The sequence below is a fragment of the Musa acuminata genome, chromosome BXJ3-5 (assembly GCF_036884655.1).
Source record: "Musa acuminata AAA Group cultivar baxijiao chromosome BXJ3-5, Cavendish_Baxijiao_AAA, whole genome shotgun sequence".
Classification (NCBI taxonomy): domain Eukaryota; kingdom Viridiplantae; phylum Streptophyta; class Magnoliopsida; order Zingiberales; family Musaceae; genus Musa; species Musa acuminata.
The window spans coordinates 443628-460982 of NC_088353.1; the positions used below are offsets into that span (position 1 = coordinate 443628).

General features: G+C 36.1%; 1 protein-coding gene across 3 annotated transcripts; it reads right to left on the reverse strand.

Moving 5' to 3' along the window:
* Positions 1-86: 86 nt before the first annotated feature.
* Positions 87-17250, reverse strand: LOC103983679 (histone-lysine N-methyltransferase ATXR2). Of its 3 annotated transcripts, none has more exons than XM_065150253.1 (16): positions 17044-17183; positions 15484-15559; positions 15064-15139; positions 13388-13473; positions 12959-13320; positions 12554-12666; positions 12169-12200; positions 10685-10827; positions 4332-4419; positions 3158-3206; positions 2953-3007; positions 2692-2761; positions 2549-2618; positions 1342-1418; positions 560-616; positions 87-425 (listed from the first exon to the last, which is right to left on the reverse strand). In XM_065150253.1, the coding sequence occupies exons 3-16, from the start codon at positions 15119-15121 to the stop codon at positions 309-311; spliced, it is 1377 nt and encodes a 458-aa protein (XP_065006325.1). In that variant the 5' UTR covers positions 15122-15139; positions 15484-15559; positions 17044-17183; the 3' UTR covers positions 87-308. The 3 variants fall into 3 exon arrangements, with proteins under 3 accessions (XP_065006325.1, XP_065006326.1, XP_009399214.2); XM_065150254.1 differs by lacking the exon at positions 15484-15559 and adding an exon at positions 15237-15269 and having other exon boundaries at positions 17044-17165; XM_009400939.3 differs by lacking the exon at positions 15484-15559 and having other exon boundaries at positions 17044-17250.
* Positions 17251-17355: the final 105 nt, after the last annotated feature.

The window sequence follows — 17355 nt, forward strand, 5'->3', positions numbered from 1 at the left end:
CATTGATAACAATCAAAATCTTATCTTCACCACTTTGTGAACTGATAGTACAATAGTAAATCACTGTTTTGTGAATTTTCCAGCAATGTGCAGAATCAACAGCTTTTTCTTAGAGAAACATTTTTGACAAGAAAAACTCACCTAAATTGTCTCATATAATGTGTGTATATAAATCTAGAAAAATTGGATTAAAATATTAGGACAATGATATCAAACACACTGAAATGGGATCAAATTCCCCCAACCATGCTTTCAACGATTTGCTGATTGCCTACTAAGAAGACTCTACTCTTCCTCATCTTCTAAGTTCACATTCCGGGCATCTCCTCCAAGCACCTTGGGCACATGCATCCAAAGCCATAATCGGCAAGGAGGGTTTGTCTCTCATCATATGGGAGATCCTCATCGATATATGAAATAGTAATCTGCAGAAGTTAATCCGAAGCATCAGGGTTCCCACCGAAAGCAGCAACAGGAACCTACCAAGCTAACAATGGATTCTACGGCTAGAACATGGCAACTTCATAAAACATCATCATGTTCTTCAGCAATACAATACCTCCTCTCCTTTGACAATGGGTCGTGCTGCTATAATGATCGCTTGACCGTCTTTATCCTGTAATGAAGGCCAATTCTAACTTCATCAAAATTTTGAAAAAAAAAACACATTCTAAGACATTTTTAACTAGTAAATATGTGGAGGAGCATGAAGGTTTCTGAAAGAACATCATGAATTGAGACATGCAAAAGCCTGCAACATGTGGGGATGTTTTCTATGCGGATATATGTGCCAAATAAATTATTTGTCCGAATAGTTGAAAAGAGCAATAATTGTGCAAATATTGAACTGATGTTAAAAATAACAACAGAGAGTGTCTAAGTTCTCTTTATAACAGTGACAGCATTACAATTCCTGAGATGAAATCTGTAAGTATAGTGTTAAGCAGCAAATATACAAAAAAAAAAAAAAGGAATGTCATGTTAAGCATTGCATCAACCATACTATTGTGACATGGTGTTTTAATTATAGATCAATAAAGAATTTCTCATAACACTTGGAGGCACCACTTAAATTTTGTGTATTTGCCAAATGAAATGATTCAAAAACAAAAAAGAGGTTATTAAGAACTAGGTGATTAAACAATAGGCTTTCATTCATGAATCAAGACCCATAAGTTATACTTTTCAGTATCCTGCAAGTTTTAAATGTTGCCCTGGGTGATTATTCAAGCATGTAGCCTATCAGAAATATGACAGATCCATATTAACGTGTGAAACTCCTCAAATGACACTGGTTGGTTCAGACTTACACCTATAGAGGTTAAACCTTTTAAGTTTTACCTCATCTCTTTTGAATGCTTTGGCATTGGGGCAACAAGAATGGTTCATGCAGCTTTGCAGAGGGTAGAACCCAGTACCTGGACATGAAAGTAAAACATAAATGACGTGACAATCTGTCATTCAATGAAAGAATCTTGAACAAAAGCATTGGTATTTGATTATTTGCCTTGATAAGTTCATATATAGAAAAAGCACATTAAATGAATTATTCAAAATCTACAGCTGTAAAATTGACTTTTTATGCTTATATTTTTATGTCATAAAACATAAATTTATATCATAGCAAATAATACAATTTGTCTGAAACAGGAGCAAGATTGGTATTTTCAGTGGAATTTTCCTTTTTTTCTTGCAGCAAAATGTTGTTTTGGCTTTTCTTTCAGGGTTTCTGACAATCTTGACTTTTGGTCATTTTATTATCTATTCCCATCAACAACCGAGTTCCTTAACAGGCACTGTCCTAGGTTGATGTTTTTCCTGTCAGGTAAGGCAGAAGAGGAGCACATGTGTACATAAATACACCTTTGGTAATTGTTGGACTTTTATTTTCAGTATATTAAATCCTACCACATCATTGCTGACTTGATTCTGGGCTGAAGTTGGGTTGACCTATAAATTATCCGTATTATTGATGTGTTTTATCATAGTTATATTATGAACTCAGCCATAAAAAAAAATCAAAATTACCATTAACATTAAATGTTAAATTTGGCCCAAAAATTGTTGGACAGCATACCAACAATAGTATGCATCCGCATGGTGCAGCAGCAGTCCATACCAGCCAAGCAGTGTTCATATAGTACTGGTAATTAGTGTATCAAAGCTTGATCAATATGGCTATAATCATTGATGAGTAAAACTTAATGCATAAGAAATTACAGAAACAAAAGCACAGAAGTGTTTGCACGTATAGGTTTTAGGTTGAGAAAGTGAAAGTGCACTGTGCAACTATGCAGAATTCTTCGGGTGTCTTGTCACTCTAAAAACACACTAGAGGAAATAACGAAAAACAACATCACATGAATTCAACATGAAAGCTTTAGCATTAGCAGAGCAATTCTGGCATAGTGGATATCAAAGCTATGTTGGTAATAGAAATTCGAAAAGTTGGTACAGTATAAACAAGTACAGTATAAACAAGTACAGTATGGTAGGTATGGTTAGGAAAACAAGGGACTACAACCATGGTCAGATGCACTATACTAACCTTGACAACAAACAGAATACTCATCACCTAGTGACTCCAGGAGCGGTCGTGTTAGTTTCTCAGCTTCCACCTGCAACAGATCAAGTTCTCCTATTTAGAAGAGCGATTCACGACATATGGAAAGTATGTGTAATAGTTTTTACCTTCTCTGGAGAGGGAAGATCATCAATATGTATGAAATAGTCCTCAACTGGCGATGCCACAACTAGATCACTGCATTCATAATTTGATAACCATTTTTGATGAGGCCATAATGGGAAAAGCTATCTTGAAGATGAACATATGTATAGACAGAAAGATACTGCCAATCGAGAATAACACATTTGAATAGAACCAAGAATCCCAAATTAAGGAAAAAGCTTACTATCTACAGCACAATAGTATCTGTAGGTTCTGTTACTCACAGATTATTAAGCTCAAACATGCCAATAATATGCCCATAGATCTCAAGTGAAAATACTTAGCATAGTCAAGGAAAGTGACATCGGAATTGATAGCAATTAAATGAAACCTACCAAAACGGATAAGGTCAGCTTGATCAGCAAATTATCAACACTAAAGAAGATATAGTTTGTCTCAATCAACTGATTGATAAATATAGAAGGATACAAGGCGCGCATTCATCCTCGAAGATAGCTTCCTTGAGAAGCTGCAGGGACTGCAAAGATAACATAATTTCTTGAAGTCTTATTTAAAAATCTCCATCTTTACTTTGGCATTAACCAATAAAGTATCAACATCATAGTTGTACAATAATACTAGTGACTACGAACAGAAAACTTAAGTATGACAGCTTAACAGCTGCAATAAACAATTATGCAAACAATATTACAAGAACCAAATTCTTTAGTTACCTCAAATCAAACAGAATGTATACAAAAAGGCAGGTAATCGACATTTACATATTTTGCCTACATTGATAAACATAGCAGTAACTGCTGCATCTCGTCTTTTTTTATAAGTTGTCAATCACATATGGTAACTATAACTTTCTTGTATGTTATTACAACAGTCCAAATGGCTAAGCGACTAATTAATAAATCAACACAGTGAATTGACAAGCCTGCAACTGAATACGGCAATCATATTTTATGTAAACAGTGAAATACAAGCCGAAGTGACCTCATTCATGAGCATTTTATTATTTGGAAGCTACTCACCCAAACCACTTTGAAAGTAAAAGGTCATGATGCAACTAAGTCATAAGATTTGAAAGGCAACAATGTATTTCTTCGAATATATAGAATGGAACAAAAGAGTTTGAAAAATGTCAATATGGTTGTTAGTCTTTGATGTTACCCAGATGATGAGGACAAACAGTTTCTGCAAAGTCTAAAAGCACCAAGTGAGTGCTGGCTATCATATGATAAAGTTCCAAAAACAATGAAGGTTTTGAAAGACCAAAAAGTGCATGTTCATGAATGAAATTTAAGAAAAAATAAAGGAATCCACTTGTATAAGTTATTTAACAGACATTCTTCAAACAACTTAGCTTTGGACAGAGAAAATAGTAATATGATTTTAGAACAAGTAACACAGATGTGCCAACACGAAGGAGAGACCATTACCATTTTACCATATCAGCATGATACATGCATAATAACCACCATGTGAATTCCATGCCATGGATTCTTATCAACTCTAAAATGAAAGTCTAAGACACTTGTTCCCAAGAAGGCCATCATTGAATACAATAGCAATAGGTCTCAAGCACATCAAATTCATATTTAGCAGCACAAGATTACTCAGGTTTGTTAACATATTGCAGCAAGAGCATGCTTACAGTAAAGGCTAGGTCTCTTAGTTGCATTCTGAATGATGCTTCATCAGAAGAATCAACATCATCGGGCAAAGCAATACAGTCCCACCACCTACAAGAACAAATGCATCGACACTCAACCTTACCAATACATAGATACAAAGTTATAGCTTGGCAAATTGCTACTCTTAAGAAAACAAAGAAATACTATGAGGATTGAAATAATGATTGTATTAGAAATTTTATAAATTCTGCCCCTATCCAATATGATAGATAGCCTTCATACATCATTTTGTTGTCTAAGAAGGGTAGCAAAAGTTCAAGCACATCATAAATTAGTTCCTTCCTTTCAACAGATACATTGCTATTACATGGAGAAAAACTTTGAGCATTATAGACTTTTGATTTGCAAATGATGGATGTGGCCTGGTAGAAATATTTTGATTCTCATGTGATGGAGAACCATCCAACTTTATAAATGATTTCAAAAAAAATTATTCTAGGCAAAGAAATCAACAAAAAGTCATCAATTAGTTGACCTAGAAACTCTAAGAGTTGTGTGGAAGATTGAAGAGCCTTTTGGTCTTTTTAGTTGCTAACATTGGGACTCTACTTTTGTATTAAGTACACTCTTTTGGGCTATAATCAGTTGTTTCAAAAATGTTTAGACCTCCTAAAAGTCACATTTGGGGTTTCTAAAAAGCATACAAGTTCCTTAGGAGGTTAATATTGGGTATCTACATTGATTGTACTAAGGCTCCTAAACCTCTATAAATAGTGGACCAATAGATGAGACACTTCATATTGGAAAGAAAAAGAATTACATCTTTACTCCTCTAGCCTCTTACTCTTCTCTCATATCTCTAATCTCACTCCTCTCTTTCTCTCCTATTTAATCTCTAATCTCACTCCTCTCTTGCGCTCTCTTTATTTCTCTATGTTGTTCTATATCAATTTGGTATCAGAGTTACCAAGAAACCTGCCCTGTACCTTACTGGATCCCAACTAATGGTAAAAGCTTTAATCAACACTCTTGGGTCCTTGCACCTCCAAAGACAACCCCCTGTGTGTGGAGTTGGACTTTGGGGCCACCATCCCTACAAAATTAGTGGACCACTTAGCTCTTGGTGCTCAATAATTTTTTAAAACTCCACAAATATTTTTGTTGCAAAAAAAATTATATATTTTGTTAGATCATGGTTTTCATTGCTTCTTCTCCCCTCTTTTTCTCCCTTTTTTTCTATTTATCAGCCTCTCTCTCCCCTTTAACTACAATGTCAACTACAGTACCACTAAAATTTAAAACCTTGAAAGTAGTAAAAAAAAAAACTCAAAAGTGAGAAAAAAAAAGAGCTACTTGAATCATTGCATTGCTACCTTGTGCATTGCAACAATTAACAACTTCATTAGCAAAAGACAATTTGTCCATAACATTAGAATCATAACTAGGCGAGGTGAAAACCAACCAAAACCTAATGATTCCCAAAATCAACAAAGTGAGGCAGACATCCATGGGATCAAACTAAAAGATCATAGCACGATATTGAATAAGTTATCTAACCAAATAACCCAAATCCTAGGAGCTCTCCGACACCTTGAAAAACAACCTATGAATTAGGAGGTTGATAAGCTGGTTAAGCAACATGACCATTCTCCACAATTCATAACTTTAAATATGGAATTTTGCTCACTCCCCAAACTCCACTTCGAATGAATCCTAGGTCCATATATAGGGCACCTATTCACAATTATGCTCCAACAATATCTTATGACCAAGCCTTTGACCATTACGATGAATTCCTAGAACCTGCTAGAAACTCACATCACAAACCCAAGCAATAGGTCAACGAGTTCAATTTACTAACAATTTGTGGAAATGGCTAGAAGAGTCAAAATGGATGTGCTAGACTTTGATGGTAGGGTTGACTAAAATACATTTGTTGACTAGTTAGATATAATGGAGGGCTACTTTGAGTGGTATAGAATGACTAATATTGAACGCGTGTGATTTGCAAAAATGAAACTAGTAGGATCCACTAGGAAGTATTGGCAACATGTACAACGTACTCTTGAACACCGTCGAGAGCCTCTTATCACTCAATGAGAAGTCATGAAACAAAAACTTAGAAAAAATATTTGCCAACCTACTTTCAAAGCCAACTAATTGAATAGTTGCTAAACCTGAAACAATTAACTTCTAATGTGATTAAGTATCTGGCACAATTTAAGGAACTTTTACTTAGGTGTGAAATTAAGGAGGATCAGATCATCGTTATTCAAAGGTTTGTTAATGGGTTAAGGTTTGACATCCAATGAGATGTCTACCTTAATTTCCCCAACACCATGGAGGAAGCTTCCGATAAGCCCTGAAGATTGAGAAGTACCTTAAACTCTATCCAACTCATTAAGCATCTTCTCAGTCTGCAATAAGAGAACCATATCCCAATCTACCCTAAGTAGTGACTCTATCAAGCCAAAAATCCCCACTACTAGCAACACCCCTGACCCAACCATGAATCATCTACAACTCATTCGATCACTAATTCTCAAACTGAAAGCCTACTCATGAGATGAAAATGAATTAGAAATTGAAGATACTCATGTTAATGTTGCCTGCATCATTCTCTCGACTACTAGTGATTCCGATGAATCGAAGAGGACAAGTATCTTCTATACTTTTATCCTAAGCAGGAAAAGAACTTACAAGTTGGTTATAGATGGGAGTAGCACTATGAACCAAGGTCCGCCATACCGTACCGTACCGAAGTTTCGACCCGGGCTCAGTACGGTATGGTACGGGTGTACCGACCGGTATACCGAGATGTACCGAGCGATACACCTGATTTTATCAATTTATCCCTCCAAAATACCTGAAAATTAGAAAAAAAAGGTTAGGATAGTGTTTTCAAGTTACAAATACATACCTCTTGATTAGAAAACGAATACATACCCCTTGATTAGAAAAGTTAGGATAGTCTTAATTACTCTCTAATTAAAAAAAACGAATACATACCTCTTGATTAGAAAGTTCTTCCTCTTAATCTTCTCAAATTAGCCTCGATTGAATTCACAAATCGTTGTTTTATAGAGTTTAGGAGAGAAAAAGAAAGTTTGAGAGAGAGTTTAAGAGAGTATAATGAAATAGGGGAGAGAAAAATGGTTTAAATAGGAGGAGAAAAAGCTCCAACGGTCAAATTGACCGTTGGAACACTGTAGCACTGCTACTGTGTGGTAGCGGTCGAAATCGACCATTACCGAGTGGTGCCGGGCGGTACCGAGTGGTGCCGGGCGGTAACGGTCGAAATTTCGACCGTTACCGCCCGATTTTGCCCCGTATCACCCAATACGGGGGTTTTTGGGGCGTACCGCCCGGTAGCGGGCGGTCCGCGTACCGGTAACCTGCCGGACCGGTACGTACCGCTCGGTATGGGCGGTACGCTTCGGTACGGCAGACCTTGCTATGAACATAGTCTTAAAATCTATTATCCAGAGACTAAACCTAAAGGTCGAGTCACATTTGACACCATTCAACGTAGGAATGTCAACAGGCAGAGTAAGGCAAGGAGTGCTTCCTTGCCCCCATCCCCTATCATCCCTCATCCCCACCTCATTCCCCGTTTAGACAAGGTGGGAGCAAGGATAGGGATTCCCCATTTGGGGTGAGGAATCTACGGGTTCTCTATATTCTCCTAATTAATCAATTTCATTTAAAAAAATAAAACTATTATCAAAATTAATTAAAAATACCAAAGTTTATAAACAATAACAAATAATATTTGTAAAGTTTACATGTCATAACAATATTCAAATGTAAATATATCCAAATATAAACAACAATATTTGTTAATACTATGTCATCTGGTTCAATCAAATCAAATTGCTCACAATTGATTCAACTAAGGCTCATCCTAATCTGATTTGAATTAGGTGGGCAATTGACCCGTCCAATGTCTAGGCCCAATATTTTGGCCCACATATTGACGGGGTGGGTACGAGTACAGGGAGGGGATGGGCGGAGTGTTTTACCCATCCTCATCCCATAACTGCATGGGTAATAAAAAATGCCTTGAATCCCCGCAGGTATAATTGACACCTCTAATTCAAAGTAGCTTGGGTTGGCAAAACGAATTTACCCGTGACTAAGAGATGCTTGGTACCCATCAAAATAGGCAAATACCAGGATGAGATTTACTGTGACATTCTACCAATGGGCGTTGCCCATATTCTTATAGGTTGACAATGGTTGTATGTCCTCGATGTTATCGATCATGAGAGAGAAAACACATCTTTTGATACAAAGGTAAAAACATCATCTTACGACCAACGAAACCATAAAAAAAGTACAAATCGAGAATCCTCAAGTCTCTTTCACAAGCCTCAACCACCAAGAGATTCCACTTATTGGGTCCTAAATCTTTTGAAGTAGAAAACTTAGACAACAAGTCTTGTATGGCCATCATTGCTAGAGAAATTCCTAGCCTTTGTATTACTCCTAACCTAACTCTTAAGGTTAAATCCTTGTTAGATGAATTTTTTGATGTGATACATTCAGAATTACCTAGTGAACTACCACTGTTACGGGAAATCCAACATATCATTAATATTACATCCCTTCCACTTAACTATCGTGCCTCGTAAACAACCCACTCCTTTGCTCAACACATTCATGATTTGCATACTGATTTGATGTAAAATTATCCTAAGTAATAAAAGTTACAAATTTGCTTCTAACGCACAATGAAGGAGTCAAGAGTTTCAAGTTGGTGATTATGTCTTGGTTCGCGTTCGCCCTAAGAGATTCCCCAAAAATTCATTCAAATTGTATGCCCAAGCTAATGGTCCTTTCCCTATTATCTAAAAATTGGGATCTAATGCAAACATACTCGATTTGTCTTTTGACTTAAATATAAGTCCAACTTTTAATGTGGATAATTTAACTCCATATCATGGTATTTTTGAGCCTCTTTTGTCTACCAATATTCTTGTAGGTGACGATCCTCCTAAAGCATCAACTCTCGCACAATACAATGATGTCATAGAGGTCATTCTTGATAATCGTCTTATTATGTCTACTACAAGCATCACGTAACACTTTCTTGTCAAGTAGCATGATCTTCCTACTTCTGATACCACTTGGATTACTTTGGAGGTACTTTGTGACTTTGCACCAAAATTATTGGACAAGTGCCTTGCAGATCACTTTCCGAGGTTGAGTTCTTTTCCACTAGAGGAGAATGATGAAGAATCATCTAGTTTTATATAGGATTTCAAAAAAGTGTATTCTAAGCAAAGAAGTCAGCAAAAATCGTTAATTAGTTGGCCTAGAAACTCGTAAGAGTTATGTGAAAAATTGAAAAATCTTTTGGTCTTTCTAGGTGCTAACATTGGGACTCTACTTTTTTACTAAGTGCACTTTTTTAGTCTTTCTAAGCACTAACATTAGGACTCTACTTTTGTATTAAGTGGTGTAATCTTTTTTTTCTCAGTTGTAATAAGTTGTTTTAAATCTGCTTAGGTCTCCTCGAAGTCACATTTGAGGTTTCTACAGGGCATACAATTTCCCTAGGAGGTTACTCTTGGGAATCATTGCCTATATTGATTGTACTAACGCTCCAGAACCCCTATAAATAATGGAGCTTGTCAATGGATGAGACACTTCAGATTGGAATGAAAAAGAATTACATCTACTCTCTTCTAGCCTCTTTCTCCTCTCTCTAATCTTTAATCTCACACCTCTCTTCTCTCCTCTCTAATCTCTAATCTCACTCCTCTCTTTCTATCCTCTCTAATTTATAATCTCACTCCTCTCTTTCTCTCCTCTCTAATCTCTAATCTCACTCCTCTCTCGCTCTCTCTCTATTTCTCTACCCTGTTCTACATCACCATGTGGTTAACCTTGTTGTGGCTTACACCAGAAGGAACAAAACATACCCAATAGTAAATGTCACAACCTGCAAATAGTCATGTCAGGAGACTTCTAGACCTAGAACCCATTCTGTTTTCTCCCTATGACAAAAATTGCCATATCTACTTATTCAATTAATTTGTTAAGATTGACATACCCCTTGAGCATCAAACGTTGTTGGTAACTAAGAAAAAGCTTTGAAGTTTCAAATTTAAAGTTATAGAGGCCATAAGATGCAAAGAGCTGACTAACAAAAACTTTAAAGAATTCAAATATAAAATATCTGCATACAAGAGAGATATCAAATCATAAGTCAGGAAAAATTTGTATTGATCTGAGCTTTCAATCACCCACAACAAATTTTGCAAGTGCACTTTCGATTTGAGTTGCAGTAGATGGCTGATATATAGAAAGGCCCTTTGCTCCCTATAGTTACTGAGGCATGACCAACATGTATAACAAGTGAAACTACCTTTTCTTGAAGCCCATTGAAACCGGTTTCCAAGCCTCCAAAAGCAAAGGGAAGTCTGTTTCATCTAGTTTAGCACGCTTCTCATTCTCTTTAAAGCGTAGCCTCTTGAGTTTCCTAAATTTCAAAATGGTATATGAGATCACCTGACACGTTAAACCACATAGACGTAGAATTAGTTAAAGAGGAATCAGTAATATAAAGTAATGTCACTGATGCTTATGAGAATAAACTAGCAAAAGATTAACAAGAGATGCATTAGATCCATTTCAAAGTAACAAAGAAGAAAAACAGGGAATGAAGGAAAAGCTAAGAAATTCAAAATTTTAATCAGTTACCAAAAATCTTCCGAAATCACTCATCCTGACATATTCAGAAAGAAGGTTCCACATATATGTTGCTCAATAATAAGGATGTTTTACAGCAAGAGCTCTCTCATTCTAGTATTATATACTCATTCTGTCAGGTTTAATAACATCTTTTACCACAAAAAATGCCTTGAGTAATTACAAGCCACTTTCTTCTCCAATGTTCATTATAAACATGGATTTTGCATCAATGCCAAATAATTTAAAATGATAGAAGTGATTTCAGGTAACAAAGATGGAAACATTATATTATAATGATTTAACACCAGTATGGACCAGTAAGGCAAACTATAATGATTATAGATCAATAAAGCTTGCATAGCAAAAAAAACTACATCAGATACTGGTGGATGAAAATTATGAAGCCATGAACTAGCACTGAGCAAAGGCTTGTTAATTACACATATAGAACAAGTGGTTTATCAGATGACCTGCAAAGGAAATTAGCATTAGACAGTCTTTCTAACAGTGCAAGATGCTGAAAGAATGTCTGCCTTCCTCCCAAATTGGCAATAATTACTTTGAGGAAATAGCTGGTGGCACATCATTTTTCATGTTATAAGCAATAATTCCTGCTAGATCACTTATCGCTAATGAATGTATAAGCATGTAAAGAAATCATTCATATGGATTAAGTTAATTGATCAAAGTCTGGTCCATAAATTAGTAATGAAAGAAAGTGGAGACACAAGACAATAAATGATCTACAAGTTTGATAAATGTTATAGGTAACTTTAAAGAAATGAATTGAACCTAAATTTTGTTTAAGTTCCATTTATAATTTTTCATCGGGAAGAAACTAAAGAACTTTCCAACCAGAACATCCTACGCTTGCCAGGCTAGAGACAATGTGACAGTTGCCACTAAGAAGGGGTTGGAAGCTCATCTTAGGTTTTATAAAAAGGTATTCTGCCAGCAAGCACAAACTGAGAATTCAACAGGTTCATAAGTAGCAGCAAAACTAACTAATCAAAGCATCAAACTGATTCTTGTCTTAAGGTCCACTAAAATCTTTGAAGCAGCATGAAAGCAAAGACCACATACTTCAGTTGAAATTCATACATGATATAGAAGTTTACTACTTAAACAAGGATTAGATACATAGACAAATCAGGATACCTTTGCAGCTAGGATGAAAATGTCATTTGTTCCTAAAAAAGACAAGTATAAACATTAGAATAGGAAAAGTAATTTCATTGTAAGATAAATACAAAAATAACTAAAAAAAAGTTTGTTGTACATGTTCACAGCATCACATAAAATAATCTATTAGAAGGGTACAAATAAGTAGATTTCATGGTCAACACTATGCCACTGAATTTTAGGTTTATATCTCCTATCAGTTTAACTGATTCTAACCATTAGCAATGCAGAGGGAAATAATCATCAAAACTTTAGCCATGATTTAGTACATAATACAATCAATTTAGAATAAATTACGGGAAAAGAGTCTTTTATAAGAGGATGAGGCATTGAGTAACACGTTTTCATGTAGTTAACTTACCATTGGAATGTTCTATAAATTTAAGTATTGCATCCCTTTTTGATGGTTCTGTATTCCTCCCAGTGCATAGCAAAGAATGAAATGATTCCCAGTCCAAATCTGTACATAATTTGCTACAAGAATAAAGCAATTCAGTCAAAAGGATCTAAAAGCAGGATATGGTTTAACAAAAAATTAGACAATATATTGAATACATATAATAATGAACAATAAAGAAGCATTTAAAGCATTAACTTGACATCATGGTAATTATTGATAAACTTCCAGTTATTTATGATCTGTAAGCATGACTAACAAATGTGTTTAATGCCATTGCTCACTTGTTTCGAAGTTTTCACCTTCTAAAACTTTAACATGTTTTCAATGACAGAAAGCATTTAGTGAATATGCCATTGCATTTCTAACCTGCAATAATGTTCTTCTTTGCACCCACCGGGACAATCAAAAATTGAAGGTAAAGCAAATAGATTTGTATAAGGCAAAGACATATTGCCATTGATCAGTGAATGTAGCACCTCCGTAGGAATAGAATTGTCCTTTGAGTTTGTATAAGTACTTGAGTCTATACCATGGCTTCCATTTGAGACAGAATGTTTTTTTATGTCATCTAACACTCTTGTGCACGCTTTTTCTGGAAATCTTGACAATGACTCTTTGCACTCCTTATTAGCAGATAATCCCAACTCTCGCAAATAGAGTTTCCTCCCAATTTGAAGTTCTATAGAACCAATAAAGCGAAAACAGTAACTACATACAAGACAATCAACCTGCAAAGGTGAAACAACAATCACCAAGTAATATGGATGTCTAAAAAGATGACATAATAATAGAGACCTTATTAGAACTGTGTTGAGCTGCTACAAGTATTTGATCCTTTAAAACAAGTTCACCTTCTTCAAATTCCTTGATGGCATAGACAGCTGCACTCACACACAGAATTCAAGGCACCACACTCCTCGATTAGATTGAACTATAAGGAAAAAGTTTAAACTAATATTGATAATGTCACTAAATAAACTTTAGGTTTATACTTAATTTAATTCTATTTGTTTCATATGAAGTTCAAGATATTCTCTAATTCCAGAAGAGAATATAGGCCTCCCCAGGAAGAGCAAGAGAATATTCCATTTCTACAGATTTCTATATTCCCAGGAAAAATTGTTTTCAATGATTCTATCAAGTGTTTCAAGCATAATCATTTTTTGCAACTCTTTTAGTTATAGCTTTTATATGTCATTTGATGTTTCTCAGTATGGCTTGTTGTATCATTTGTGGATTAGATGAGACATAAATCTTGACCTGATTATATCACAAGCATACACAATAACTGACTTGTGCAGACGGGCTCATGTTCCGTTCCTTGAAACAGCTGCTGAAAAAGATAGGAAATTTCGGTATTTTGGATGATGAATGAAGCGCCAAATCAGGGTTTTCCTTTTTGGGTATCAGACTCATTTCAGCTATCTGCTGGAACGATATAAACCAGTCTATATTGGTGTACCGACACATGGTACATAGGTGTGTTCCAGTGTTATGACGAGGGGAAAAAAGAGGGTGAAGAGGAAGAGGCAGTGGAGGAACAGAAGAGGAAGAAGGAGAAAGGAAGAAGAAAGAAGAAAAAGAAGAAAGAAGAGGAGGAGGATAAGTGCAGCAGCAACAGTGGCAGCGTCAAAGTGGAAGCGGCAGCGGCAAAGAGGCAACGGCGAGGGCTGTGGCATCATATACGAGAAGAGGGCTTGCAAACTATTTGCTTTTTTTTTCTTTTCTAACGCTGAAATGGACTGGGGCCCATCACTTTTCAATTTTTTTTACTATTTTAATCGAACCACCCAAAACGGGGTTAGTCCACGTATTGGTCCACGCCCAGTCCTGTACCATACCATTTCAGGTGGTACAGCAATCACTGCTCCAAATATATACATGACGTTGAGTGATACACAAGTCTCTGTAGGCTGTAGCAGTTGTACTCTGCTCTTTCTGTAACTATTTCATCTTACTTTCTTCATTTCATTTCTTTATCCAAGATATTCTCTCTATAGTGTAATGACATCCATTTTTCGCTAAATGTAATTGATGTTATGCTTGTTAAAATTTGTAAGTGGCCTGTTCTACTCTAACCACAGTTAAGAGTTCGTAGATAAAGGTTTGCTGCCTTACAACACTGATCTGACCCTTAGGATGTATAGAAGGGCTTCAAGTTCTGGCATCATTTTCTCACATATTGTTGAAATATAACAAGATGAAGCTGTGATGTCCCTGCTATATGGGGTCAACTACAAAGATATTCTATGGCCATTGAGAATGAAGTTGAGTTATCTAACACAAAATATACCCAAGATGATAATGTCAGCGAAGAAATTAATCTGCCACTTGAAGAATACTGAAGTCATATTAATTGAGATATTATGGCAGCATAGTCACAATCCCTTCCAGCAGGAGTCAACATAATATAGGTATAAATATGCTGACAAATAAGCAAGATGGAGGTGAAAAAAGATGAAAAATTATACCTTTCCCACTACTGTTGTTAAAATTTATCTTTAAATTGTTGCATTTTCTTGTTTTCATAAGTTCATCATAGTAATCCTGAAACAAGATAAATATGTCTTAGTACGGACATACTGCAAAGATATATACATCAAGTTTAGGCAAAAGACAAAGGATTGGTGAAGATTAACAATACGTTCTATCTTCATCGTCTTACAAATCCGCAATGCTGTAATTGCCACCAAACACATCATCACAAACCAGAGTGTTGGTAGATAAATAAAACACATATATAAAAAAGGGAATGAATTTGATAGTTGCATGCTATTTGTTAGTACAAATCTACCAATAATTCATGTGTGCAATATCGTACAAAAAAGAGATCTATAGAAAAGTGGATTTTTTCTATTTCATCGCTAACTACAAGACATCAACATCATGACCTCAACATTGCTTTAAGCCTTCAGCTAACTTTTGCCACTAAGCAACCTCTTCATCAATCTTTTCCTTTCTATCCTTCTGCAAAAAATTACATTTTTGTTAACCAAGTTTTCAGCTTATAAAACTTCACTCAACACTGATACCATGAAATTACAAATTTAAACATACATCATCAGTGTTTGATTCTTGATGATGTCATGAAATTGCATGCTTTAAGGCATGTAAGTTCTCTTTTTTTCTTTCTTTCTCCAGTTAACTGACTTTCTTATGTGACACTGAAATCCTGATAGAAGTGGACAATTAAATTTGGCACAGTTTTATTTCAAGAAGTATGACTCAAGAGAGGTCCCATGTTAGAACAAATAGAGTATCTTGAGATGCACAACCAAAAGAAGAAAAAAGGATGAGATAATAGAGACAACACAAAGGTTTACATGGTTTAACTTTAATCCTTCTGTCCTACAAACACAGCTGATACAGGAGACTTTCACCACGAAAAGAAAACAATAGGGCAATCTTTTCCAACCTCTCAGACTTCCAATAACAGCACTCAGAAAAAGAAAATTGAACAAACAGCAAAATTCCTGAGTATTGGGGTCCAATCCAATGTAAAATGCAGGGCCTAATGCGAAACTTCATAACCATAGAGCATACTCATGTTAATTCTATCAATTAGGCAACAAATCATTCATAAGAGATTCCTTGCAACAGATCATAAATCATGAGGTGACCAATATTTAACACAGCGCCATACCTCATCCTATGATTATGTTATGCCCCTACTATCTCTTAAGAAAACACACATATAATATATGTTAAAATCAATTTCTTTAATATGTGGTAGATGTTGATTCTGGCTAACCTTTCAAACAATTTGGCACAGCGAACTTAAGATCTCGGAGAAATCCTAATGGTAAGCAATACAGTAGAACCAAAACAAGAACCTTTTCACAAAATGAGGCAAACTTTAACTCATGTATTCCTAATTTCCAAAGAAACCCTGATTGTTAATCCAACACTAGAGCCATAAATAAGAACTGTTTAACACAATCTGGCAAACTTCTAGCTCATGTATTAAGAAAATATAACTCTAAAGGCCAAGCATCATATATGGGCATACCCAGTGCATAAGGCTCCCACCAATGCAGAGTCTCAAAAGAGTCAACGCATACAACCTTGTTAGAGAGGCTGTTTCCGAGACTCAACCGTTGGTTTCCCCGGTTGCAAAGGAACCGTAACCAAGCACCTAACTCGAACTAAAACAGCGGCTTATCTTGCAACCCCTACTATTACTCAGTAAAACAACCATCGTACTTAACTTATTGGCCCTCCTTCTTTGTTAAGCTTTCATCTTCCACAGGGTTTGATCCAAAGGAAACGCTAGGATGCTTAAAAATCTCATTTTGAAGAACAAATCTGCTGCTTCATCAAAATTCAATACTTTTTTCGGGGGACACCACGAGAAAAGAAGAAAGAATCGTTGGAACGTTACGGCTCGTAGTTGCAGTCGTACCACGACATTTAAAGAAGAAACGATGATCCGAGAGAGAGCAATATTCGACCTTAATTGATTCAGGAGAGGGAGGTGACAGAAGGACAGCTATCTGATCAGAGAACTCCTTATCAAGAGGGCACGGGCTGCTGCTACCGCTGCCTCCTTCCATCGAGATTGAGAGGACGCCACAGACGCTGGAGGGTTTCGGTGAGAGGTTTTGGGGAGCGAGCATTCCCAGCTCCAATATGTACACGTGCATCTCTAACCGAGCAAGGATTCATCTAGATTCGTGCCGGTCCATAGATTGCTCGATCTTGGCCCTCCATCTCCCACGGCGGTCTCTAATTGTCGATTTTTCTCTCCCATGAAATGAATTGTT